Raw genomic sequence first — 22,503 nt, 5'->3', positions numbered from 1 at the left:
CAGTTTGTATCTGTAGGTAATGGGAATACCAAAATAAAATACATTTCTAGATGGAGCGAAGTCCCAGAATCCATATGGAATATCACACAAACACCCCCTACAGGTCTTTTTCCTGAGGCAGTCTACAATATAGTACAGCACTCTGCCTCCAAAACCATGTGTGGGGACAAAGGATAAAATGTCACAAAAAGAAAAAAAGTCAAAACTACCCGCTTAACCCCCAGGCATAGGAGACAGAGCCACAGAAAACAATATATCCCCTGAGTTTAAATCCAGCTCTGTCTCAGATTCACATGGAGCAACTCATGTAAATACACACACACACACACACACACTATATATATATATTTATATATATATATATATTAGAGAATATTTCATTAAACTATCTATCCCAGCCCAATTATTAGGGCATGAAGGGAAAAGCAGCGAGAGGATAAGAGGAGGTGGAGGAAAAACACACACCCTGAGTCTTACTATACCCTACCCAGCACACTCTCTATCCTTAAGAGTATTTTTTATTTTTTTTCCTAAATATTAATAAACTACTTTTAGACTGTATTTTCTGGTCATCATGACTCACGGGGATGACCAACCCCAAATAAGGCCGCTCTTTGACATCTCACACTACATTTATGTTTTCGGTGCAGTTAAAAAGGACTGCACTGAATGGTCTTTGGGAGTAAAAGGCTACAGGGAATGGGTAAGGGAATCTACCACAAGACACAGGCTCAAAATCAATATTACTATGAGGACCTTTATATGTAAAATAAAATTTTGCCAAAATTAATTGGCTGTGCATCATCTAGAATGTGCAGTATGCAAGGTTCTACAGGGAACTTTTAGACATACACAAACCAGGTCATATTAATGGGTCATTAGGACACAAACTGGCATTTTAGTTTTACCTAAACACTGGAAAGTTAGACCACCCAATGGCCCCTAAGGGACTTCAGTGATAATTTCACTGTGTTTGAGCTACTAATTCTGCCTGTTACTACCGTGAGCAATTGTGAGGGGCTCCATCTCTCCCTGACAGCTTTTGTTTTGTATGAAATTATAAAGAATGCAACAGGGGGAGGAAGAGCGAGACTCCAAGAATGGGGGGGACAATAGCTGGGTGACCTTTTTGTCCTCCAGAGAGCGATAAGAGGCCAGCAGGGTAAATATTTAGTCCAGCAGCCTTAACCCATATATGAAATATCACTCATCTGGGATGATGCTTTCTCTTGCAATATAACTTTTTCTCCCATTTATGGGGCCTTGCCATTTTCACTTGCCAGGAAATTAAGAGCAGCAGGACTTTCTGAAAGTACCTACAAATGCTTTAATTTCTGAATCTTGATATAACTTACTAATGCTGCATTTAAGCTTCTAGCAAGCAGAAAAGACTTACTGGTGGAACTTTACATACAACTTTGTATGTTTACGAGCATAATGATAGTTCAAAAGGGGACACAATCTTAAGCTAAAGTAATATTCAGAGAGATGGGAGGCAGCAGAATAAAGAAAGCTAAGTTGCACAGCATTATGCATACTAGGTCCCAGGTGTACTAGAAGATGCAGAAGCCCTATAGAAGCCACTTAGACCTATCTAGTTCAACAAAATATTTTATGTCTGTTGAGCCTGAAAAAGAAAAAAAAAACATGTCACTTCAATATGGAAGGTTGCTTTGGAACGTGCATAAATATAAAGGCAAAAGTGTCCATAATTTAACAGATGCGGTTTCTCCAATATACTGCTTACATCTTCTGGTCAGCCATCCAAATAGCCTCCTATTATCCATTTTAGACTACCATTTGAGCAATCAAGACAACAGTAGTTGGGCATGGTGTAAAACTTCAAAGAGCACTACTTATCGACACGCACAGGTTATTTGGTTGGGCATGGACAAATCAACCATTATCTGTTCTCAGTTAATGTTCCAGAAAAATCTGAACTCCATATATGGTTTCCTCAGTGTGCTTCACTTTCCATCCCAGCCACCTGTTTTCAAGTTGATAGAGCAATGTAATGCAATTTTTTAGCCAGCTGATTACAGAAAACACTTTAGATAATAGTCAAAAATGTTAAAACAGGAATAACCTGCTTTGTGGCAAATTACTTTTGCCAAATGATATGACCCGTATAAAAAAGTTGCATTGGGGAGGGAATCAATGGAATGGTGGAGGCTACTTGAGGTTTAGATGCTACCTGAACCCCAAAACTTCAGGCAACCACAGGAATATATATTTAAAAAAAGCCAAACATTCAGTGGTCTACATTCCCTGCTCCCCATGATTACATTCTAGAGTCTGTGAGGGCAGGAAAGGCCAGACCAACAAGCCTTTTGAACAGCAGCAGGCACATCTCATCATACAGATATTCTGTGCCCCTTAGAAGTCCAGCGCCGGGGATACAGCAATATTATATATTTTTTTTTCTCCTTCGTTTAAGAATAAAAGCCATTTACACAAAAATCTCTTAAAATCTCACTTCCTGTGTCGGTACTAAAAGTTTAAAATAAGAAATAAAATTGCATGTAGGTAGGATCCTGACAGCAAAGTTAGGGTGAGGAAGTGGGCAGTGTTTTTGTGTATGGAGGTATTACAATTAAAAAAAAAAAAAAAAATACACACACATTATATATATATATATATATATATATATATATATATATATATATATATATATATATATATATATATATATATATATATACACACATATATATATATGTGTGTGTGTATTTTTTTTGAGATTTATCATTTTTTTTTGCAGTGCAAGAAGTGAGGTATATGAGTTTTCACAAAGGACAGGGGCTGACACTTCAGACCCCATACTGGCTCAGCCCAAACTCCCTCGCAACCCTACTATGCATTCCAGGGGTTTCCCACTGACAAGAAGCAATAAACCTGAGTGTGAAACACAGAGCAATTTCCTGTTTTTGTGTTTTGTTTTAGTTTTCTCCTTTTGTTTTTGGCGTCAGCTGGATTGGGATTTGGCGGTACTGTCAGGGTGAAGAGCTGTTGGAAGAGGGAGCTGGGGGAGCAGAAGGTGGTGCCACTGATGTGCTACTGGCCCCTCCCATACTGGCAGTCCGGGTGACACTCCCTTTGCTGATTCCAGACGTTGAGGTAGGAGGTTGAGCAAACAACACACCTAAGGAAAAGACAGAGAATACATGGTTAAAATACAAAAAATGGGGCATGAGACATCTATAACAGACTAAACTGCTATTTATTTTAAACACAATTGGCGGAATTACAACATATAGTGCGGTTAATGGCACAGGAAACTGGCGTGAGTGATGGCCACCACATTCACAAAGCAGATAGCTGCTACCCACACCATTTCTATTTCAGAGTAAAATAGAGACTAGTGCAGGTTCTGCACCTTTCCCTGCCTATATGTTTGGCAGTTAACCAAGGCAAACTTTCTGCTTAGTTGGGTGTAGGTGGGAAGAGGTAATGAGGTTGGTCTAGGGGCAGTGGGAGCAAGAGCAAGTAAACAGCTCCAGCTCTCCTACTCTCTTATCTATGTCATGTCATTAGCAAAGGTATCTGTGCCCTCTATTATTTAGGAGCAGGATCTGCTTTGTTTTTTTCACTCTATTATCCATTGGGATAATGCTCTTCATAAAAAACAAAAAAACAAAACACAAGTGCTATTGTCATCTGAGTGCAATGAGATTTGAAAATTACAGTCACCTGTGTAGAATAAATAGTTTTGTTTTACACTATCAGGGATAATAATGTAAAAATAGTGTTGGTTTCTCATCCATTCAGCGTCACAGAAATTGTTAAACTTCGGGTCATACTGCTACCTACAGGAGGATTGGCCACAAACCGGAAACTGTAGGCCAGACAAAAAGAATCCCTCATACTACCAGCATCGGTTACATTTTTTTATAGTGTCTTAGGAAGATGGACTTTTTTTCAGTTCTACTGTTAAAAGATTAACTTATTTTTATTTTATTTTTTTACAGCTATCTGGCCCATCTTATCTTCAGGCTAGCTTTGGAGTGCAGCAACCAGATCCCGCTGAACAGCACAGCTCCTCTGGCCTTTCCAAGAAAGTTTATTTTTTTACTAATCATCCATGACTATTATGAGCCAAATCAACCAGTTACTTTCCAACCCCGAATACAGAGTCCACGAGCTCCTTCTCCTACAAATCCAGTATCTAATCTGCATGCGGCCTTAACCGGTTCCCGACCGGTGCACGACGATGTACGTCGGCAGAATGGCATGGCTGCGCAAATGGGCATACCTGTACATCCATTGGAATTCCCCGTCGTGCCATCGTGCGCGCGCCGGCCAGGAGCTCCGTGAGTCGGGTCGCGGGTCCGCGCGGACTCGATCGCCGCGGGGATACCCGCGATCGCCTCACGGAGAGGACGAACGGGGAGATGCTGATGTAAACAGCATCTCCCCATTCTGCCTAGTGACAAGTGTCACTGATCACTGCTCCCTGTAATCGGGAGCAGTGATCAGTCTAGTGACACATACAGCCCCTCCCCCCTACAGTTAGAAAACACTCCCCTAGTACTGATTAACCCCTTCACTGCCAGTGTCATTTACACAGTAATCAGTGCATTTTTAATCGCACTGATCGCTGTATAAATGACAATGGTCCCAAAAATGTGTCAAAAATGTCCGACGTGTCTGCCATAACATCGCAGTCACAATAAAAATCGCTGATCACCGCCATTACTAGTAAAAAAAAAAAAATTAATAAAAATGACATAAAACTATCCCCTATTTAGTAAACACTATAACTTTTGCGCAAACCAATCAATAAACGCTTATTGCAATTTTTTTTCACCAAAAATATGTAGAAGAATACATATCGGCCTAAACTGAGGAAAAAAAATGTTTTTTTATATATTTTTGGGGGATATTTATTATAGCAAAATGTAAAAAATAATGCGTTTTTTTCAAAATTGTCGCTCTTATTTTGTTTATAGCGCAAAAAGTAAAAATCGCAGAGGTGATTTAATACCACCAAAAGAAAGCTCTATTTGTGGGAAAAAAGGACATCAATTTTGTTTGGGAGCCGCGTCGCACGACCGCGCAATTGTCAGTTAAAGCGACGCCGCAGTGCCGAATCGCAAAAAAAAAAACGCTCTGGTCAGGAAAGGGGTAAATTTTTCCGGGGCTGAAGCGGTTAAAGGAGTTTTGAATGCAAACATTTTTTTTTATCCTAATACACACGCTTTAAAGATAAAAAGCCTTCTGTGTGCAGCAGTCCCCCTCAGCCCTCCCTAGGCCCCATACACACTATTTGATTATTTGCAGATTTTTGTCTTCAGATTTACCAAAACCATGTAGTGCAAGGGCCTACCTGATTGCATACAAATTGAAACTCTTAAGGTTTGACCTCATATATGGTTTTGGTAAATCTGGAGACAAAAATCTGCAGAAAATCTAATGGTGTGTATAGGGTCTGACACTTACCTGAGGTCCCTCTCTGTCCAGCGATGTTCACAAGTGTCTCAGTCATCCAGATTCTCCTTCCAGATTGGCTAACACACAGCAGCGGCACCACTGGCTCCCGCTGCTGTGTCAATCAAACTCAGCTTGCCAATCAGGGGAGAGAGGGGGCGGGTCGTGGCTCTGTGTCTGAATAGACACAGGGAACTCAGCTGGGGTGCCCCCATAGCAAGCCGATTGCTGTGGGGGCACTGAACAGGAGGGAGGGGCCAGGATCACAGAAGAGGGACCCGAGAAGAGGAGGATACAGGCTGCTCTGTGCAAATCCACTACAACAGAGCGGGTAAGTTTAACATGTTGGTTATTTTTATAGGGAAATTAAATGAGCCTTTTACAAATCACTTTAAGGGTCTTTAAACCTGCAGCTGCTGACAAGTCCACACGTGTCAACACAAGGCCCACTAAGCAATTTTATGTGGCCCTGGCACCTCTCCTGCAACTATGGCATCCCCCTCATCTCTGCTCCCACCTTGTCTCAGTAGATGAGAGGAGGACAGAACTCCTCCACCAGATCCTGGCATTACGTGTGCAGCTGCGGAAAGGCTTGTCTCTGCCAGGTCATTTCATGTGGCCCTCGCACCTCTCCTGCAAATGCAGCACCCCCCTTGTCTCCACTCCCCCCTCTCAGTAGTCAGCAGCAAAGAGTATGACAGAACTCCTCCTCCAGATCCTGCGCATCTCTGTGCAGTTGCAGCATCCCCTCGTCTGTTTCCCCTTTTCTCAGCATTCAGCAGCTGACTTCAGCCCTCCTCTGGTCCTCCTCCAGACCCTGCACTTTCTGCTTCCCAGCTCCCCATCTAGCTTCTTTCCAGCTGCAGCAAAAGGTAAGGGGGTGCACTGTGATGCAAGGGAGGGCGTGGGACTCTTGACAGCTGCTGTAAAGCGGGTGGGGTGCTCTGGACATCTGTTTTTAATATAAGAATGATACAATTTTATGCCAGTGGAAAGGGGGGGGGGTTTGCACATCACTGGTATTATCCTCAAGAAACTTTATTGGAGACTTCATAGACAGAACACCATGGCAGAACCATGTTCTGTCTGAGCAAGTTTCTTGTGGATGATATCAGCAGTGTGCGACCCTCCTTTTCAGACTTGCATCATCTGCTACAGGAGTGTGAGTGGGCTCCATGTTGGTCTGCACCTGCCAGTCACAGCTTAGTCTTAAAGTGGTCGTAAACACCAGACTTGAAATCTGAACAAATCCTACTATAGTGTGTAGTTGTTTCTCTATCAGCATGAATCACTTCTGACAAGGTTTCCTGACACTAAGAGAAAGAAAGTTAACAGGGGAGGAAGCTTCAGCTCTATTCCTGTGTGTCCCTTCCCTCCAATCAGCTGTCAGAGCTCACCTTGTTGGGCTCTGCAGAGTGCGATTTCAGCTCCCCTCTTGCTTTTTTTTTTTTTTTTTTTTGACAGGTCAGACAAGCTTTATAAATTCTAGGCTTTGAACAGATGTAGAGAAGAAAAGACAACAGATAAACAGGTACAACTTTTGTAGGAGGATTTGTTTCATCTTTGTGCATCTCCTGAGGCCAGTCTTTTCACTGGGTATATGTGAGGGTGTACGACCCAAATTATTACTAAAACCAGTAATACAGAGGCAATTATTTACTATGATAAAGTATATATACAGCTACGTTGGATATAAAAAGTCTACACACCCCTGCTAAAATGTCAGGTTTCTGTGATGTAAAAAAAAAAATAACAAAGAAATAATTTCAGAACTTTTTTCCACCTTTAATGTGATCTATAAACTGCGCAACTCAATTTAAAAACAAACTAAAATCTTTTGGGGGGTGGAGAGAAAAACTAAAATAAGGTTGCATAAGTGTGCACACCCTCTTATAACTGGGGATGTAGCTATGTTCATAATTAAGCAATCACATTCAAACTCATGTGAGGCTGGGTTCGCACCTATGCGAATTGGATGCAGTTTTCTCCGCATCCAATTCGCATAGCAGGAGAATGTGACCGGCTCTCTATGGAGCCGGTTTACATGTCTCCAGGGCGGCTGAGGAGCGCACTGCACAGAAACGCTGTGCGTCTTTGCCTCCGTTTCAGGGCCAGATTCAGGCAAAGATTATGCCCGATTCGTCCCTGAAACCGGCGATCCGCGGTCGGTTTAGGTGTTACCTGAGCCTTAAATTGGAGTCAGTACACACCAGCCATCATTTAAAGTGCCTCTGATTAACCCCAAATAAAGTTCAGCTGTTCTAGTAGGTCTTTCCTGACATTTTCGTCACATCCTACAACAAAAGCCATGGTCAGCAGAGAGCTGCCAAAGCACCAGAGGGATGGCATTGTTAAGATATCAGTCAGGAGAAGGATACAAAAGAATTTTCAAGCCATTAGATATACCATGGAACACAGAGAAGACAGTCATCAAGTAGAGAAAATATGGCACAACAGTGACATTACCAAGAACTGGATGTCCCTCCAAAATTGATGAAAAGACGAGAAGAAAAAACTGTTCAGGGAGGCTGCCAAGAGGCCTACGGCAACATTAAAGGAGCTTCAGGAATATTTGGCAAGTACTGGCTGTGTGGTACATGTGAAAAACAATCTCCCATATTCTTCATATGTCTGGACTATGGGGTAGAGTGGCAAGACTGAAGCCTTTTCTTACAAAGAAAAACATCCAAGTCCAGCTAAATTTTGCAAAAACACATCTGAAGTCTCACAAAAGCATGTGGGAAAACGTGTTATGTATGATGGAACCAAGGTTGAACTTTTTGGCCATAATTCCAAGATAAATTTGGTGCAAAAACAACACAGCACATCACCAGACCACCATACCCACAGTGAAGCATGGTGGAGGCAGATTCATGCTTTGGGGCTGTTTTTCTTCAGCTGGAACAGGGGCCTTAGACAGGGTAGAGGGAATTATGAACAGTTCCAAATAGCAGTCAACATTGGCACAAAACCAACTTCATCTTTCAGCATGACAATGACCTAAAGCATACAGTGAAACCTTCCTTGGATTACGAGCATAATCCGTTCCAGGAGAATGCTTGTAATCCAAAGCACTCGCATATCAAAGCGAGTTTCCCCATAGAAGTCAATGGAAACAAAGAAAATTCATTCCACATTGACTGCTGGCCACATGCGGTATTGCATGCCATAGAGGTGGGGGGGGATGGGCGCCGGAGAGACTCGGAAATACTCGGAGAACGCACGGCTGGAACGGAGTATTTCCAAGGGTTTCCGAGTATTTCTAAACGGCTCCGAGTGCCATCAGCTCCCCCGCACCTCTGGCCAAATGTGGTACTGCACACCGCAGAGGTTGAATCCTGCTCGTTTTGCGAGACAACACTCGCAAACCGAGTCAGAATTTAAAAAAAATAATTGCTCGTATTGCGAAACGCTCGTTAACCGCGTTACTTGCAATCCGAGGTTCCACTGTACATCCAAATCAACAAAGGAATGGCTTCACTAGAAGATGATTAAAGTTTTGGAATGGCCCAGCCAGAGCCCAGACCTGAATCCGAATCAGAAAGTGTTTTGCTCTCACTGTGGATCCAGTAGTAGCCCATCTTAACAAAAGTGATCACCATTCCAGTGGAAGATACACCTGTCTTAAAGGCGCATGCGCTTTGAAGGACCGGACGCCCGTTCCATTTCTTCAGGAGCGCGTGCCATGACCGGCTGCTCCGGCACACATGCAATGCACTGGAGTGATGTCACACAGCTCGGGCCAGTCATGCAGCCGGAATTCGCGGACTGTTTGCAGGTGTCACATAATGTGCTAGTATGCAATGCATACTAGCACATTATGCCTTTACTTTGCAGGGAAGAAGAAAGGAAGAAAAACCCACCTGGGTTTTAAGCATTTGGAGGCTCTCTTTAGAACTTGGTTCATTCTGGCAGATCCTGCTCCTCACCCTGTCTTAGCGGTGATCCTATTTTGCCAGACTGACTGACTAGTCAAAGACTATTAGAAGGAATCTGATCACTTTTGCGGTTGATCCCTTATTAACAGAGCATTTGGAACACATAGATGTAGCCTTGACCTACAGTTCCAATAGACTGCTGGGGTTTCCCATTTCTTTTCCTGCATGAGTCCCCCGTCAGTTCACAGGTGAGGAACATTCATTAGGACTCTGTACATGCGTGTAGAAATATACACAGGATCTTCCTGGCAGCCAAATTCTGCATAAAAATGGCCCGTAGTGCATCTAAAATCATAGGTGCATACACGTGTATGTCTATAGAAAGATGAGATATGTACTACGTGCATTCATTCAGAATGACTGAAGGCCAAGGTCATTCTGCAACTGCACTGAAGCCACCTACACTTTATGTTTATATCTGCCTGCTTGTGCTGCTGGCTAAACATTGTTGATGGTTTCCTTTCCTCTCTGGCCACGAATGAGCAATTCAGTAGACTCAGGTGTTGGCGCATATACCCATGTCCATTTACGCGCTACGCATTAAACATTTGAACAAAAGTTTACACGCGCATCATGTAGAATACGGTCCAAATCTGAGCACAAATGAAAAATTATTCTGCTTTGCTTTTAAGAAAAAAAATACTAAAACAAAACTCAGGGTCAATAGAATACAATACTGCTGTGTTCAGATCTGTACGCATTATGGATTAAAAAGCAGTATTTTTTTTACGTGCCTTAAAGCGGACCTTCAGTCATTTTCATTTCCTTCAATTAAACTTTCTGCCCTTGCTGTGTTATCATTGGAAATCAAAACTGTAATTTGGTGGCAGTAAATACCTTATTTTCTATACTTCCTCCTTGCTGGTAAATAGCCTAGACGAGTGATATGGTTTCCGTCAAGATATTCCAGGACTGCTGGTTTCTTTTCGCTCTCTTGTGAGTTTGCTGTCAGGGTGGGGGGCAGGGAGAGTGGAGCAGGACTAGGGGGAGTCAAAGCAGAGTCCAGGAGGGCTAGAGGGGGCCGGATGAGGGTGGAGATGTGCAGGGATGGAATGCGCAGGCGCGGCCAAGCCAAGCCCTTCATGCGCTTCCATGCCTTTGTGTACATGTTACTACAGCAGCCACATTGGAAGTTTGTTGCCACTGCCATAGTGACCTGTACACATCGAAACGGAAGCTCCGTTTCTACTGCACATGTGGCCTGGAGCCCCTTTACTGCACATGCGCAATATTTCACTGAGCTGGTGAGATGGAGCGATCGACACTATTCCCGGAATACTGTGGCCAGGGCTTCACTTGCTCTCTCTACAAATGGCTGCTCACAATAGCAGCACGGGAGATAGAAACAAATTATTTTGACACACAAAGAGCAAGCTGATATATTTACTAACATTTCCAAATTCTGCTGTACAATGTTTAAACTGCTCATTGATGTGTTGTTTTTTTTTTTTGATTCAGCAACTTGACTGCAGTTCCTCTTTAAGGTGATGGACTGCTGAACCTGTATCAAGGAGGAGCTTATGCTGCATGGCCTTTGAGAGAAAATGTCTCTGAGTCTATATGAAATGCCAACTATTCTAAGCCTAAGGCACAGTCTGAGAAAGCTCATCCCTCACTGGAAGTTAAAACTGAAGTTTAGGCATGACAATTTTTACATAACATTACATTGGCCCTGCTTCGACCAATGTAAGTATGTATGTGCCGTGTCTATGCATTGCTAGCGATTGCCCCTAGTTTCTGGGTCCCGTCCAAATTGATTGCCCTGCTGCTTACTGAACACAGTAGATCACCCACTTGACATGGGTGCCATTAGAGAACATTTTGCATTTCTTCAATGAATGCAAAGCAATCTCCGACTGGACGAGGCGGAGATTGCGACATCACTGCCCTGACTCTCCACCTCATCAGAGAATGCTAAGAACTCATTGCGAAAATGTCAAGTGTTCTCTAAATTTCGCCAATGCTGAGTGAGCGACCTCCTGTGATTACTAAGCAGTAGGACAGCCACTCAGCACAGTACCCAGAAGCTAGCGGAGATAACTGTAGTAGCAGTGATTTTCAGCTAATACAGGTATGGAATATACTTCCATTGGTTCAAAAATTGCCATGTCCGCTACTGTGGCTTTCAGATAGTCCGCCCCAAAGACCAAATTTACCACCAATCGGCATGGCTGTTGAAGCCTAGGTTGTGACACAGGGGCATCTCTGAATTGGTTACTCCTACAATTAAATTTGATTATCCAGTCAACCATTCAATTCCGCGATGCATCACGATTACTACCCATGGTTTTCATCAAAAAATTCAAGCATTCCATTTTTTTTTTACATTTTATCTGCTCTTAAATAAAAAAGCCACTCCCTGCATGTAGCAAAGTCTGAACACAGCAGACAACAGTATTTGTACTCAGAGTCTCTAGTAGACCGTATTTGGAAAGGTATGAAGGGAAAACAGGAAGTGACCTGGGGTGTGTTGTGGTCACGTGGTAAATGCCTAAAGGGGGCATTACCCAAGTATAAGTAAAAGAAAAGAAATAGAAAGAAAGGGGAAAAGGGTGGGTGGGACACAAGAGAAACATCGACAGGAAATGGAGGCTAGAGGGCGGGCTTAAATACAGCCCGGCGACTCCTACAAATTCAGGCTGACCTGCGGTCAGCCTTCCCACTTATACTCGGAGTCACTAGTAGACCGTATTAGGAAAGGTAGGAAGGGAAAACAGGAAGTGACCTGGGGTGTGCCGTAGTCAGCATGCCTAAAGGGGGCAAAAATAAAGACAGTAGGATGAGCTGGCAAAACAGATTTATTAAAAGTCACCGTATGCAGCATAAAAGCCAAATGCACGAATGTCCGTGACATCTCCACATGTGGAACCATTCATATGGAAAAGCATGCTGGATTCCACCTACTTAACTACGTGAACAAGGACCCCTTGGCGAGAAGCAGCAGAAATGGCCCCTACCCTGAAAAAATGGGCGGAATAAGCAGCTTTGGGGTCCAACCTGGGTTTGGCAGTAGGGTGCGGCAATGTTTCATAAACTGTGCCATGGAGAGGGGAGTACTAGGGAAAGGTAGAAATGGACCATCCCTGGGTTTATCCGCAGTGATCACCGTGAGCTGATCCGAAACTGTGACCGGGCCCAGGTATTGCTGGTCTTGAAAAATCTAACATCAGTACCGGCTCCTGACTGCTGCATCTTGCAAGCGACCAGATGCAACCAGAAATGATCGGGGTACCTAACTAACTGGTAGATCAAGAATATGTGGGATCTCGTTCCCATACGCATGAACTCACCTGGCCTGAGGAAACAAAAAAAAAAACTGATAAATGTCCGCCGTGAGGACCAAGCTGGGTAGGAGACCTGGAGAGTAAATCGGACATGCTCCAGAAAATATGCCCTGTAATGGAGAGTCTGCTAACCGTGGTAGGGGGGCTACTCTTCTGAATCTCTTTGAGAATGGCCTTGATGGGATGTGCTGCAAAAATGGATACCCCATTAGGGTCCCGAATGCTGGGTACCTGCCAGATATATCTTGATAGTGCTGTAGGACAGCTTGAGTTGTGAATGACAGAGATATAGAATGTTGTAGCAATCACTCCTAGGATACCTAGACTGGAAAGCCTGGACGGCATCCCAGGCTGTGTCATAAGCGTCAGCCCAGTGAGGATCTAGTCTATTGTTAGTAGCAAGAAAAGCGGGGACAGTGTGACACAGATGTCTGAGTCTGGGACCTGTCGGGAAAATAGCGGGTGGTTCAAAACGAGACCGAGCATCCGCTGCTGTATACTCAACACTACAGATGAACCTACAATGTATGTAGAAATGGAACTGATGGTACAGCCAAATCAGCCTATGTACAAAAGACATAATGAGTAAAAGACCCGGATCTACCTTGTTAAACAATTCTGAGGTAGCCCAATTGTCCATGGAGAACTATCCAAAAACGACCCCACGCCTGTGCTGCCAACACTATGGGGTGAATCTCAAACAAAATTGATATCTCTGCAAACCCTGGAATATACAAGATCTCGCCTGGCCATGGCCCAGCTGCCAGTGAGTGCCAGAAATAGCTGCCTAGCCCTTAGTGGCTGCTGCATCACTCAACCTTGAGGAGAAAACTGACTCTGCATGGATGAACATCATTTCAATGTTGAAGGAACTCGTCCCACATGCAAGTCAGATATTGCCGCAGAATCTAACTTGACCCGAGAGTCTGAGTCAGAGGCTAAGGGTAACAAGGCCAACAACGAGAAATGAACGATCTACCCTGGGGAATGATCACATGGCAAATTTAGAATGCCTAGCAGTGGCTGCAATTCTACTCTGGACCAGGCTTGCACTGGGTGTACCCGGTAGAATAGGAAGTTCCATATTCGGGCACCAGTACGTGGTATGAGAGGATGACAGGCATGTCACACAAACTGGCGACCTCAGCCCAGCAAAATGCTGGCAAAACAGCTCAGTGTCAAAATTGCTCCAGACTGTTACCACCTGGTGTTGAGCAAAATGGCAGCGGCTTTAGTGGAAAAACGATAAATCGTAAAACCAACCCCCCATACTTCTGACCTAACCCCACTACCTCATAAAGGTAAAGATTTAGCTCCTCCCTCTTCTGGGGGCTCACTGAACAAATAATGTCCCCAACAAATGAAAGTCAGGACAAACTCTGGGATAGAAAGCTTACGGTTGAGCCTGTGGTCTCTGGTCTTAAAAAATCATGGAAACATCACCGCAAGCGCACGTCTTGTTGTCGGCTACATCGTGGGTGGCAATTAAGAGGGATGCCAAATAAACGTCTTTGCCGTCTGAAATATCTTTTTTGATATTCCCAGGAATGAAGTGAGCACTTGCACTTTACCTAAAGCTCAAGGCCAGGGGCTTGGTACCAAGGGAGTCCTGGAACCTGTTGATGTCCCTGGAACGGCAGGATCCACCGGGACCGGACTTGGTTGGCTCTTCAAAGCCTCAACCCTGGCACGGGAGGTTGCCAGCGAGCTCAGGGTGGCGTGAATCTGACAGGCATGGGGTGACAGCCAGTAGGGTAACCTGCTCAGTATTAGGATCTGAAGTACAGGGGAATAATAATCTTAAAAGTTCCGCTTTGCGAGCAGAGGCTGGGTACGAAATTCCCCTGCGTCACAGTTCCGCCATGAGTCTTGGGTCCAGGTTCTTAAGGAGGGCGTGCTACCCTATTCAGAACCGCTGTCCGGAGAAGGAGAGATCGAGGCAAAGTCTTCGATATCCGCTGCCTATGACATGACCTATGCAACTGAAAACACCACTGTCATAAGCAACAGTTATAAGCAACAGTTATAATTATACTAATGTACCCCAAACTTACTCTAAGGAAAGGAAAATCTGTTTTTTTTTTTTTTTTTACAACCTCTTAACAGTGATCGTGGTTAATGACAAAGTATACATTGTGCAGGACTGAAAATGTGTCAGTCTCAAGAACCACCAAGGCCGAGTTACCTGAGGCGTATCAGGTAAATTAAAAAGGTAAACTCAGGCCTATGAAACCTGAAGACATGTCAGGCAAGCGATATGAGTAATGATATGTCATGATGTATGAAATCATAACGTGAGCCGTATAAAAACCGGATGAGGAGACTTGCAACCGTACGAGTCAATTAGAAACGATCATCTCAAGCCATTGGTACCCATAAACGTGATAGGTAAACCTGCAGTGGAGTGTTGCCATACAGAGGTGTAACGCCGTGATACCTACAGTGTGACAATATGATCATGTACCGAGTATGGGATAATGGACCCAGTGTTAGGGGAAAATGAAGTAAGCGTTATATAAAAGACTAAGAAAGTGTTCACCATATGAATTACAGAGGCCGAGTAACCTGAGGTGAACCAGGCCAATTAAAAACGTACACTCAGGCCTACGGAGCCTGAAGGCATATCAGGTCAAATGTAGCGAGTAGTGCAATGACAACAACGTATGAAAACAGTCTAACGTTTACTGTATTGCCCCGTACACACGGTCGGACTTTGTTCGGACATTCCGACAACAAAATCCTAGGATTTTTTCCGACGGATGTTGGCTCAACACGGTCAAACAAAGTTGTCGGAAAATCCGATCGTTCTGAATGCGGTGACGTAAAACACGTACGTTGGGACTATAAACGGGGCAGTGGCCAATAGCTTTCATCTCTTTATTTATTCTGAGCATGTGTCGGAAAATCCGATGGAAAATGTGTGATGGAGCCTACACACGGTCGGAATTTCCGACAACAAGGTCCTATCACGCATTTTCCGTTGGAAAATCCGACCGTGTGTACGGGGCATAAGAGAAACGGGTGAGGAGACTTGCCACCACACAAGCCAATTTAGAAATGAACATCTCACCCCGCTGTTACCTATAAACGTGATTGGTAATACTGCAGTGGTGATCGTCGTGACCTAAAACTTGAAGGCAGAACATGTACCAAGTATGGAAATTACTACGAGACACCGGTAAGCGGTGAATCAAAAGTACCGATATCTGCGCAAAAAAAAATACATTAAAAGCCAAGACTCTGTTCCTTCCACAGATCCTTTCTGCATTCCTAATTAGCATTAAATTCCACCCAGTCACACCTACAAGAAGAGTCCAAACCTCCCAAGTCCCACATCACAGATCACAGCATTAAACAAATAGGAAACACCTGTATACACAGCTTGCTCTGAAAGCTAGCTGTGCTGGACAGGATTGAATGGATTACAATTAGAATTCAATCCTGCTCAGTTAAATATTCCACCCTCAGAACGTGAAAAGGAAGGAAACAGGAATTCAGACAGGAAGAGGAGCGACTTCACCAACACAGAAACCTGCTGTATACAGCTAAAGGGGGTAAAAGTTGCACACAAACTGACAGTGGGGTTGTGATTTACTTACATGCACAATGCATCTGTTTTGGGAAGGAAAAGCTGGAATAGTTTTTTATGGTAAAAAAACTCTTCTGTGACAAGCTCCCATTGTATGCTTACCTGATCCCGATGTCGATTCAGCACTGTGCCCGGGAGCAGAAGCACTGCTCTCTCTACCTCCCTCCTCACAGGACTCAGATGCAGCAGTGGGTGCCATTGGCTCCTGCTGCTGTCAATCACAGCCTGTGAGGAGGGAGCGAGACCATGCCACACTGTCAACAGAAGCACACAGTGTGGCTGGGGATTGAGCCCACACTCAGAAGGCAGGAGAAGACAAAAGTGCTAGCAAGGGACCCCAGAAGAGGAGGATTGGGGCTGCTCTGTGCAAAACCACTGCATAGAGCAGGCAAGTATGACATGTTATTTAACCACTTAAGGACAACTGCGGCAGGTTGGCTCCCCTGGGCAAATCGCCATAGCTGTACGTTGGCCGGTTTAAGACCACTACGGGGCGCGTGCGCTGCCAGAGGCACAGTGACGGAGCAGATGCACGTGCCCCGCAGCTGTGATGTCCGCTGGGCACCTGTGATCGCTCCTGAAAGAAAATGGATATCTGTCAATGTAAACAGACAGATCGCTGTTCTGTCAGGAGAGAGGAGACAGATCTGCTGTTCATACTTGTTATGAACAGCAATATGTCTTCTTCTCCAGGCAGTCCCATCCCCCCCACCGTTAGAAACACTCCCTAGAACACACATTTAACCCCTTGCTCGCCCCCTAGTAGTAACCCCCTTCCCTGCCAATGACATTTATACAGTAAACGGTGGCTATTTTTAGCTCTGATCGCTGTATAAATGTCAATGGTCCCAAAAAAAAAATTGTCAAAAGAGTCCGATCTGTCCACCGTAATGTAAAAATCGCAGATCACCGCCATTACTAGTAAAAAAAATAAATAATAAAGATGCCATAAATATATCCCCTATTTTGTAGACGCTATAACTTGCGCAAACCAATGTATGCTTGATGCGATTTTTTTTACCAAAATTTGTAGATACATATCAGCCTAAACTGAGGGAGAACTTTTTTTTGGATATTACAGCAAAAAGTAAAAAATATTTTTTTTTTTTTTTTTTTTTTAAATAGTCTTTTTTTGTTTATAGTGCAAAAAAAAAAAAAAAAAAAACGTAGAGGTGATAAAATACCACCAAAAGAAAGCTCTATTTGTGGGAAAAAAAAACAGGACATAAACTTTGTTTGGTTACAGCGTTGCACGACCACACAATTGTCAGTTAAAGCGATGCAGTGCCGTATGGCAAAAAAAAAATAGGGTTTTTATAAGTTTACCTGTAAAATCGTTTTCTTTTGAAGTACATCATGGGACACAGAGCCATAGTAATTACTATGTGGGTTATAGTCCACCTTCAGGTGCTGGACACTGGCACACCCTAAACAGGAAGTTGCCTCCCTATATAACCCCTCCCATACCGGGAGCATCTCAGTTTTGTAGCAAAGCAATACACGTGTATACTAGAAAGAGGGGCGGGACCTTTGTGTCATATGATGTACTTCAAAAGAAAAGGATTCTACAGGTAAGCTGTTATATAACTCCTATTTTTTTTAATCGTTCATCACGGGACACAGAGCCATAGTAATTACTATGTGGGATGTCCCAGAGCATTGCCAACTGAGGGGAGGGAGACACAACAAAAGTAGGGTACCATGAGATCAGAGGACTTATACTGCTGCCTGCAGTACACTGCGCCCAAAGGCAACATCCTCATGTCTTTTTATATCCACCTGATAGAATCTGGTAAATGTATGGATTGAAGACAAAGTTGCGGCCTTGCAGATTTGAGCCATCCACCTGATAGAATCTGGTAAATGTATGGATTGAAGACAAAGTTGCGGCCTTGCAGATTTGAGCCATGGAGGCTTGGTGATGCACTGCCCAAGAAGCACTAACAGCCTTAGAGGAGTTCGTTTTGATTTGAGAAGGTAGAAACTACCTCTTTAAACCATAAGCTAGAATGATTACTTGTCGAATCCATTTAGAATAGTAAATTTCCATGCTGCATGTCCTCTTTTAGGACCTTTAGGCAATACGAACAAAACATCAGTTTTCCGAATCTGAGCAGTCGTCTTTAAGTAGACTGCTCTCACCACATCAAGAGAATGTAGTGATTTTTCTTCCATAGAACAGGGTTCTGGAAAAAAATGAAGATAGAACAATATCCTGGTTTAGATAAAAACCTGATACTACCTTTGGTAAAAAAAAGTTAGGGATGAGGACGCAATACTACCTTATCCTTGTGAACAAAAATAATATGGCTCTTTACAAGGAAAAGCAGCCAATTCTGATACCCTTCTTGCAGCAGATATGGTTACCAGAAAAAAAAAATAGTTTCCTTGTCAAAAAGGACCAAGGGAATATGTTGTATCGGTCCAAAAAAAGGCTGTTTTGTAACGCCGCCAAAACTAAATTCAAGTCCCAAGGGTTCAGGGGTGACCAAACCAGGGATTAAGCCATGTTACCCCTTGAATAAAGTTACGAACCAAAGAAAGCAAAGCAAGTGGTCATTGAAATAATACCGATAAGGCCGAGACCTGTCCTTAGAAAGCACCCAAGGCCAGCTTTATTTCTCACCCCATCTGCATTAAGTCAAGGATTCTACCTTTGACCGATTCCCTGGGGTGCAACCCCTGGTTTCACACCAGGAGACATATGCTTCCCAGACTCCATAATATATAGTTATGGAGGCCGGCTCCCTTGCATTAACCAAGATAGAAACCACTGAACCTGACAGCCCATGTTTCTTCAGAGTGTGGGTCTCAAAAGCCAAACCGTTAAATTCAGCGTTTGTAAAGTAGGATGGAATACCGCACCTTGCAAAAGAAGGTCTGGCCGTAGCGGTAGGGTCCATGGGTCCCCTACTGTTATCTTTACAATCTCTGCATACCAAGATTTCCTGGGCCCCACAAGAATCACCGACTTCCCTTCCGGCTTGATCCTGCGAAGAAGGCATGGACGCAGGCAGAATAGGAGGTAATGCATAAATCAGTGAGAACCGATTCCATGGGAATAGCAAGGCATCTGTTCCGCATGCTAGCGGATCCTTTGTTTTTGACACAAAGTTGTCGATTTCTTTGTTGAACCTGGACGTAAACAGATCTATGTCTGGGATCCCCCATCTTTGACATATTGACAGGAAGATATCGGGGTGAAGGAGCATTCTCCCGGGAACAACTGCTGGCGACTCAAGTAGTCCGCATTCCAATTTTCTATTCCTAGAATGAAGACCACCAATAGGCAAAGTACATTGTTTTCTGCCCAAGATAGGATATGATTCACCTTTCTCTGGGCCGCACAACTTCTTGTGCCCCCTTGATGATTAATATAGGCCATTGCTGTGGCATAGTCGGATTGAATCAAACTGTCAGCAGAGAGAGGGCTTGCTCAGCAAAACGTGAACCACATCCATAACCATCTACACGGGTATAGATTGGGAGTATGGACGACATATAGGTGATCCCATCCCAGGATAACGATCCAAGGCTTATTTTTCTCCATTTGGAGGTAAGGGCTCTGGGAGCATTACGTGACTAGTCACGAAGATTAATATCAATTTTACAAACGCAACTGTTTAATTTGAAGACTCACCAGGATTATGGACACTCATGATTATTGTCACTAATTTATCACTTTGATGGACTTTTTTGATGTATACACATTTTTTTCTTGGATTTCAGCTATTGTGTATTAATGTGTTAGAAGTTCGCGCAGCACAGTGGTGTAGTGGGTAGAAATCTCACCTAGTAGTAAAAAGGGTCGCTGGTCCGAATCCCAACCACGACACTACCTACCTGGAGTTTGCATGTTCTCCCTGTGCCTGCGTGGGTTTCCTCCGGGTACTCTGGTTTCCTCCCACACTCCAAAGACATGCTGGTAGGTTAATTGGCTTCTGTCCGAAATTGGCCCTAGTATATAAATGTGAGTTGGGGACCTTGGATTGTGGGCTCCTTGAGGGTAGGGACCGATGTGAGTGTGTGATGTTTGTGTGGAGTGCTTCGTAAATGGACGGCGCTGTATGGGTACCTTAAATAAAAAGAGGGATAATTGTGGACACTCAGGTTGAACTGGATGGACTGGTGTCTTTATTCAACCTTACTATGTAACTATGTAGATCATTATTATTTACTGTTTATTGTGTTTAGTGTACACTGCAGATCTTTTACATACTTCACATTATTAGTTTTCATTGTTTATTAATTTAAATAGTAGCGCGAAGGACCTCACTTTAAATTTCCTTAGTTGAATGTGGTGACCATACTTTGGTCTAAGCGGGCTACCGACTGGACTATCAAGAACAGATCGTCCAGGTAAACCATAATCGTTATACCTTGGGCCCTTAATCTGGCTAGAAGAGGGGCCAGAACCTTTGTAAACACTCAAGGTGCAGTAGCTAGACCAGAAAGCAGAGGTACACACTGAAAATTAAGATTTTCCACCTTGAAAAGTAGATGTTGCTAGTGAGCGAGGAAATAGGCATATGGAGGTATGCATCTTTGACGCCAGAAGTTCTCCTCCTTGTAGGATGGAGATAACTGATTGGATTGACTCCATGCGAAATAAGGAGTGGTTATATTTAGGAATTTAATTTAGATTTCTGAGATCCAGAATGTCCATTTGGATTTAACCAAACCCCAACCTCTGCTCTTACATGGGGGCCACCATGATCACTTTTTGCCAAAAGATGGTCCAATGCTTGAGAGAAAGACTTCTTTTTCTCTGGATCCTTAGGAACGTTTGATCTGAGAAAACAAGGCGACGGGAACTCTAGGAAATACAGTTTGTACCTTGGAGCTATTGAGGAAGTCCCCCATTCATCTTGACACTCTTCCTGCCAGATCCTTGAGAACTGCAGAAGAATTCCCCCTATTGAGCGAGCGGGGGGCGCCTCTTCATAAGGAAGCTTCAGTATCTTGTAGGTTTCCTCCCCCAAGACCTCTTTTGTCCCTGGGGTTAACTCTATGGATTACCTTTTGAACCTGACAGCGGAAGCCGTCGTGACTGCCTGGAGGCTGATGACCCTGGCACAGAAGAAAGAGCTTTAAAACGAAAATACATTTACTCCTTTTCTTAACCACTTGACCACTGTGCACTTAAACCTTCCTAACCAGACCAATTTTCAGCTTTTGGTGCTCTCACATTTTGAATGACAATTATTCAGTCATGCAACACTACCTATTTGAAATTTTTGTCCTTTTTTCACACAAATAGAGCTATCTTTTGGTGGTATTTAATCACTGCTGGGTTTTTTATTTTTTGCGCTAAGAAAGAAGACCGAAAATTCTGAAAAAAATGCATTATTCTTCGTTTGTTATAAAATTTTGCAAATTATTTTTCTTCATATATTTTTGGCCAAAATTTTATATGTTTAATGTTTTTATTGAAGTTTCAGAGAAAAACAAAACATCAGACATATATCACTAAAAGTGAGAACAACCGCATTATTGAGAATAGTTACAGCAAATATATATATACATTCAGTTGGAATCGGGTGCTGAACCAGTAATGGCTGATGTGTAGTAGGGAGTTCTGTGCGGGATAGGGAGGAAAAAGAAACCGCGTGATCAGGCACGTGTGATCCTAGGGGATGACAAAAGAGGTGTCGCTCCACCTGTCCACCCCTAATGGGAACATGCTGTGGACAGGAGTGGTCTCTTCCGGTCTTACCCAGGAAAGTAAGGTTAAGTGCAGGAGCTAGACCTCAGGGGTATGGATGCAATAGGCACAAGAGGTCCTATACTACATGAACGGTCAACATAAGTTCATGTCTTGCATAAATTGTGAGCAGACATGAGTGAGGGTTCACCCCGATCCGAACTTAAATATCAGGGGGTCTAACGTAAGATGTCTCAGAGATATCAACTCTAGCCTTGTGGGAGGCTTCAATGTGCTGATAGAGTAGAAGCAAAGGGAGAAAAGGAGAAAGAGAAAGAAAAAAAAAAAAAAGAAGAAGAGGGGAGGAGAGGAGAGGAATGAGGGGGGGGTGGGGGTTCCGTGGCACAGCAGGGTGGCCCCCAACCAGGGGATCCGCCAATTCGGTAAGAAAAAAATAAATAATAAGGAGTAAAAAAGTGAGTAATGCAGGAACAGGAAACAAGGCTTGCATATATAGACGAACTGTACTACCAAGGCATAAGTAAAGACTCAAAGTCAGGGGGCAGACGGTGTTTTACCCAAGGGTTCCATACTTTCTTGACTTTATTATTTTCGATAGCG

The 22,503-nt window shown here is 43.6% G+C and overlaps 1 protein-coding gene across 3 annotated transcripts in view; it reads right to left on the bottom strand.

Annotated features, from left to right (window-relative positions):
- Positions 1-2,709: 2,709 nt before the first annotated feature.
- ARID3A (AT-rich interaction domain 3A) overlaps positions 2,710-22,503 on the bottom strand; it is a 168,005-nt gene continuing 148,211 nt past the window's right edge. For all 3 annotated transcript variants that reach the window (XM_073594071.1, XM_073594058.1, XM_073594062.1), the window contains one exon: positions 2,710-3,142. In XM_073594071.1, coding sequence (XP_073450172.1) covers positions 2,994-3,142 — 149 coding nt within the window. In that variant the 3' untranslated portion in view covers positions 2,710-2,993. The remainder of the gene's footprint in view (positions 3,143-22,503) is intronic.

This window comes from Aquarana catesbeiana, linkage group LG01 (genome assembly GCF_042186555.1).
Source record: "Aquarana catesbeiana isolate 2022-GZ linkage group LG01, ASM4218655v1, whole genome shotgun sequence".
Classification (NCBI taxonomy): Eukaryota; Metazoa; Chordata; class Amphibia; order Anura; family Ranidae; genus Aquarana; species Aquarana catesbeiana.
Note: the sequence above shows the minus strand (reverse complement) of the source record. Positions and strands in the feature narration are given on the sequence as shown.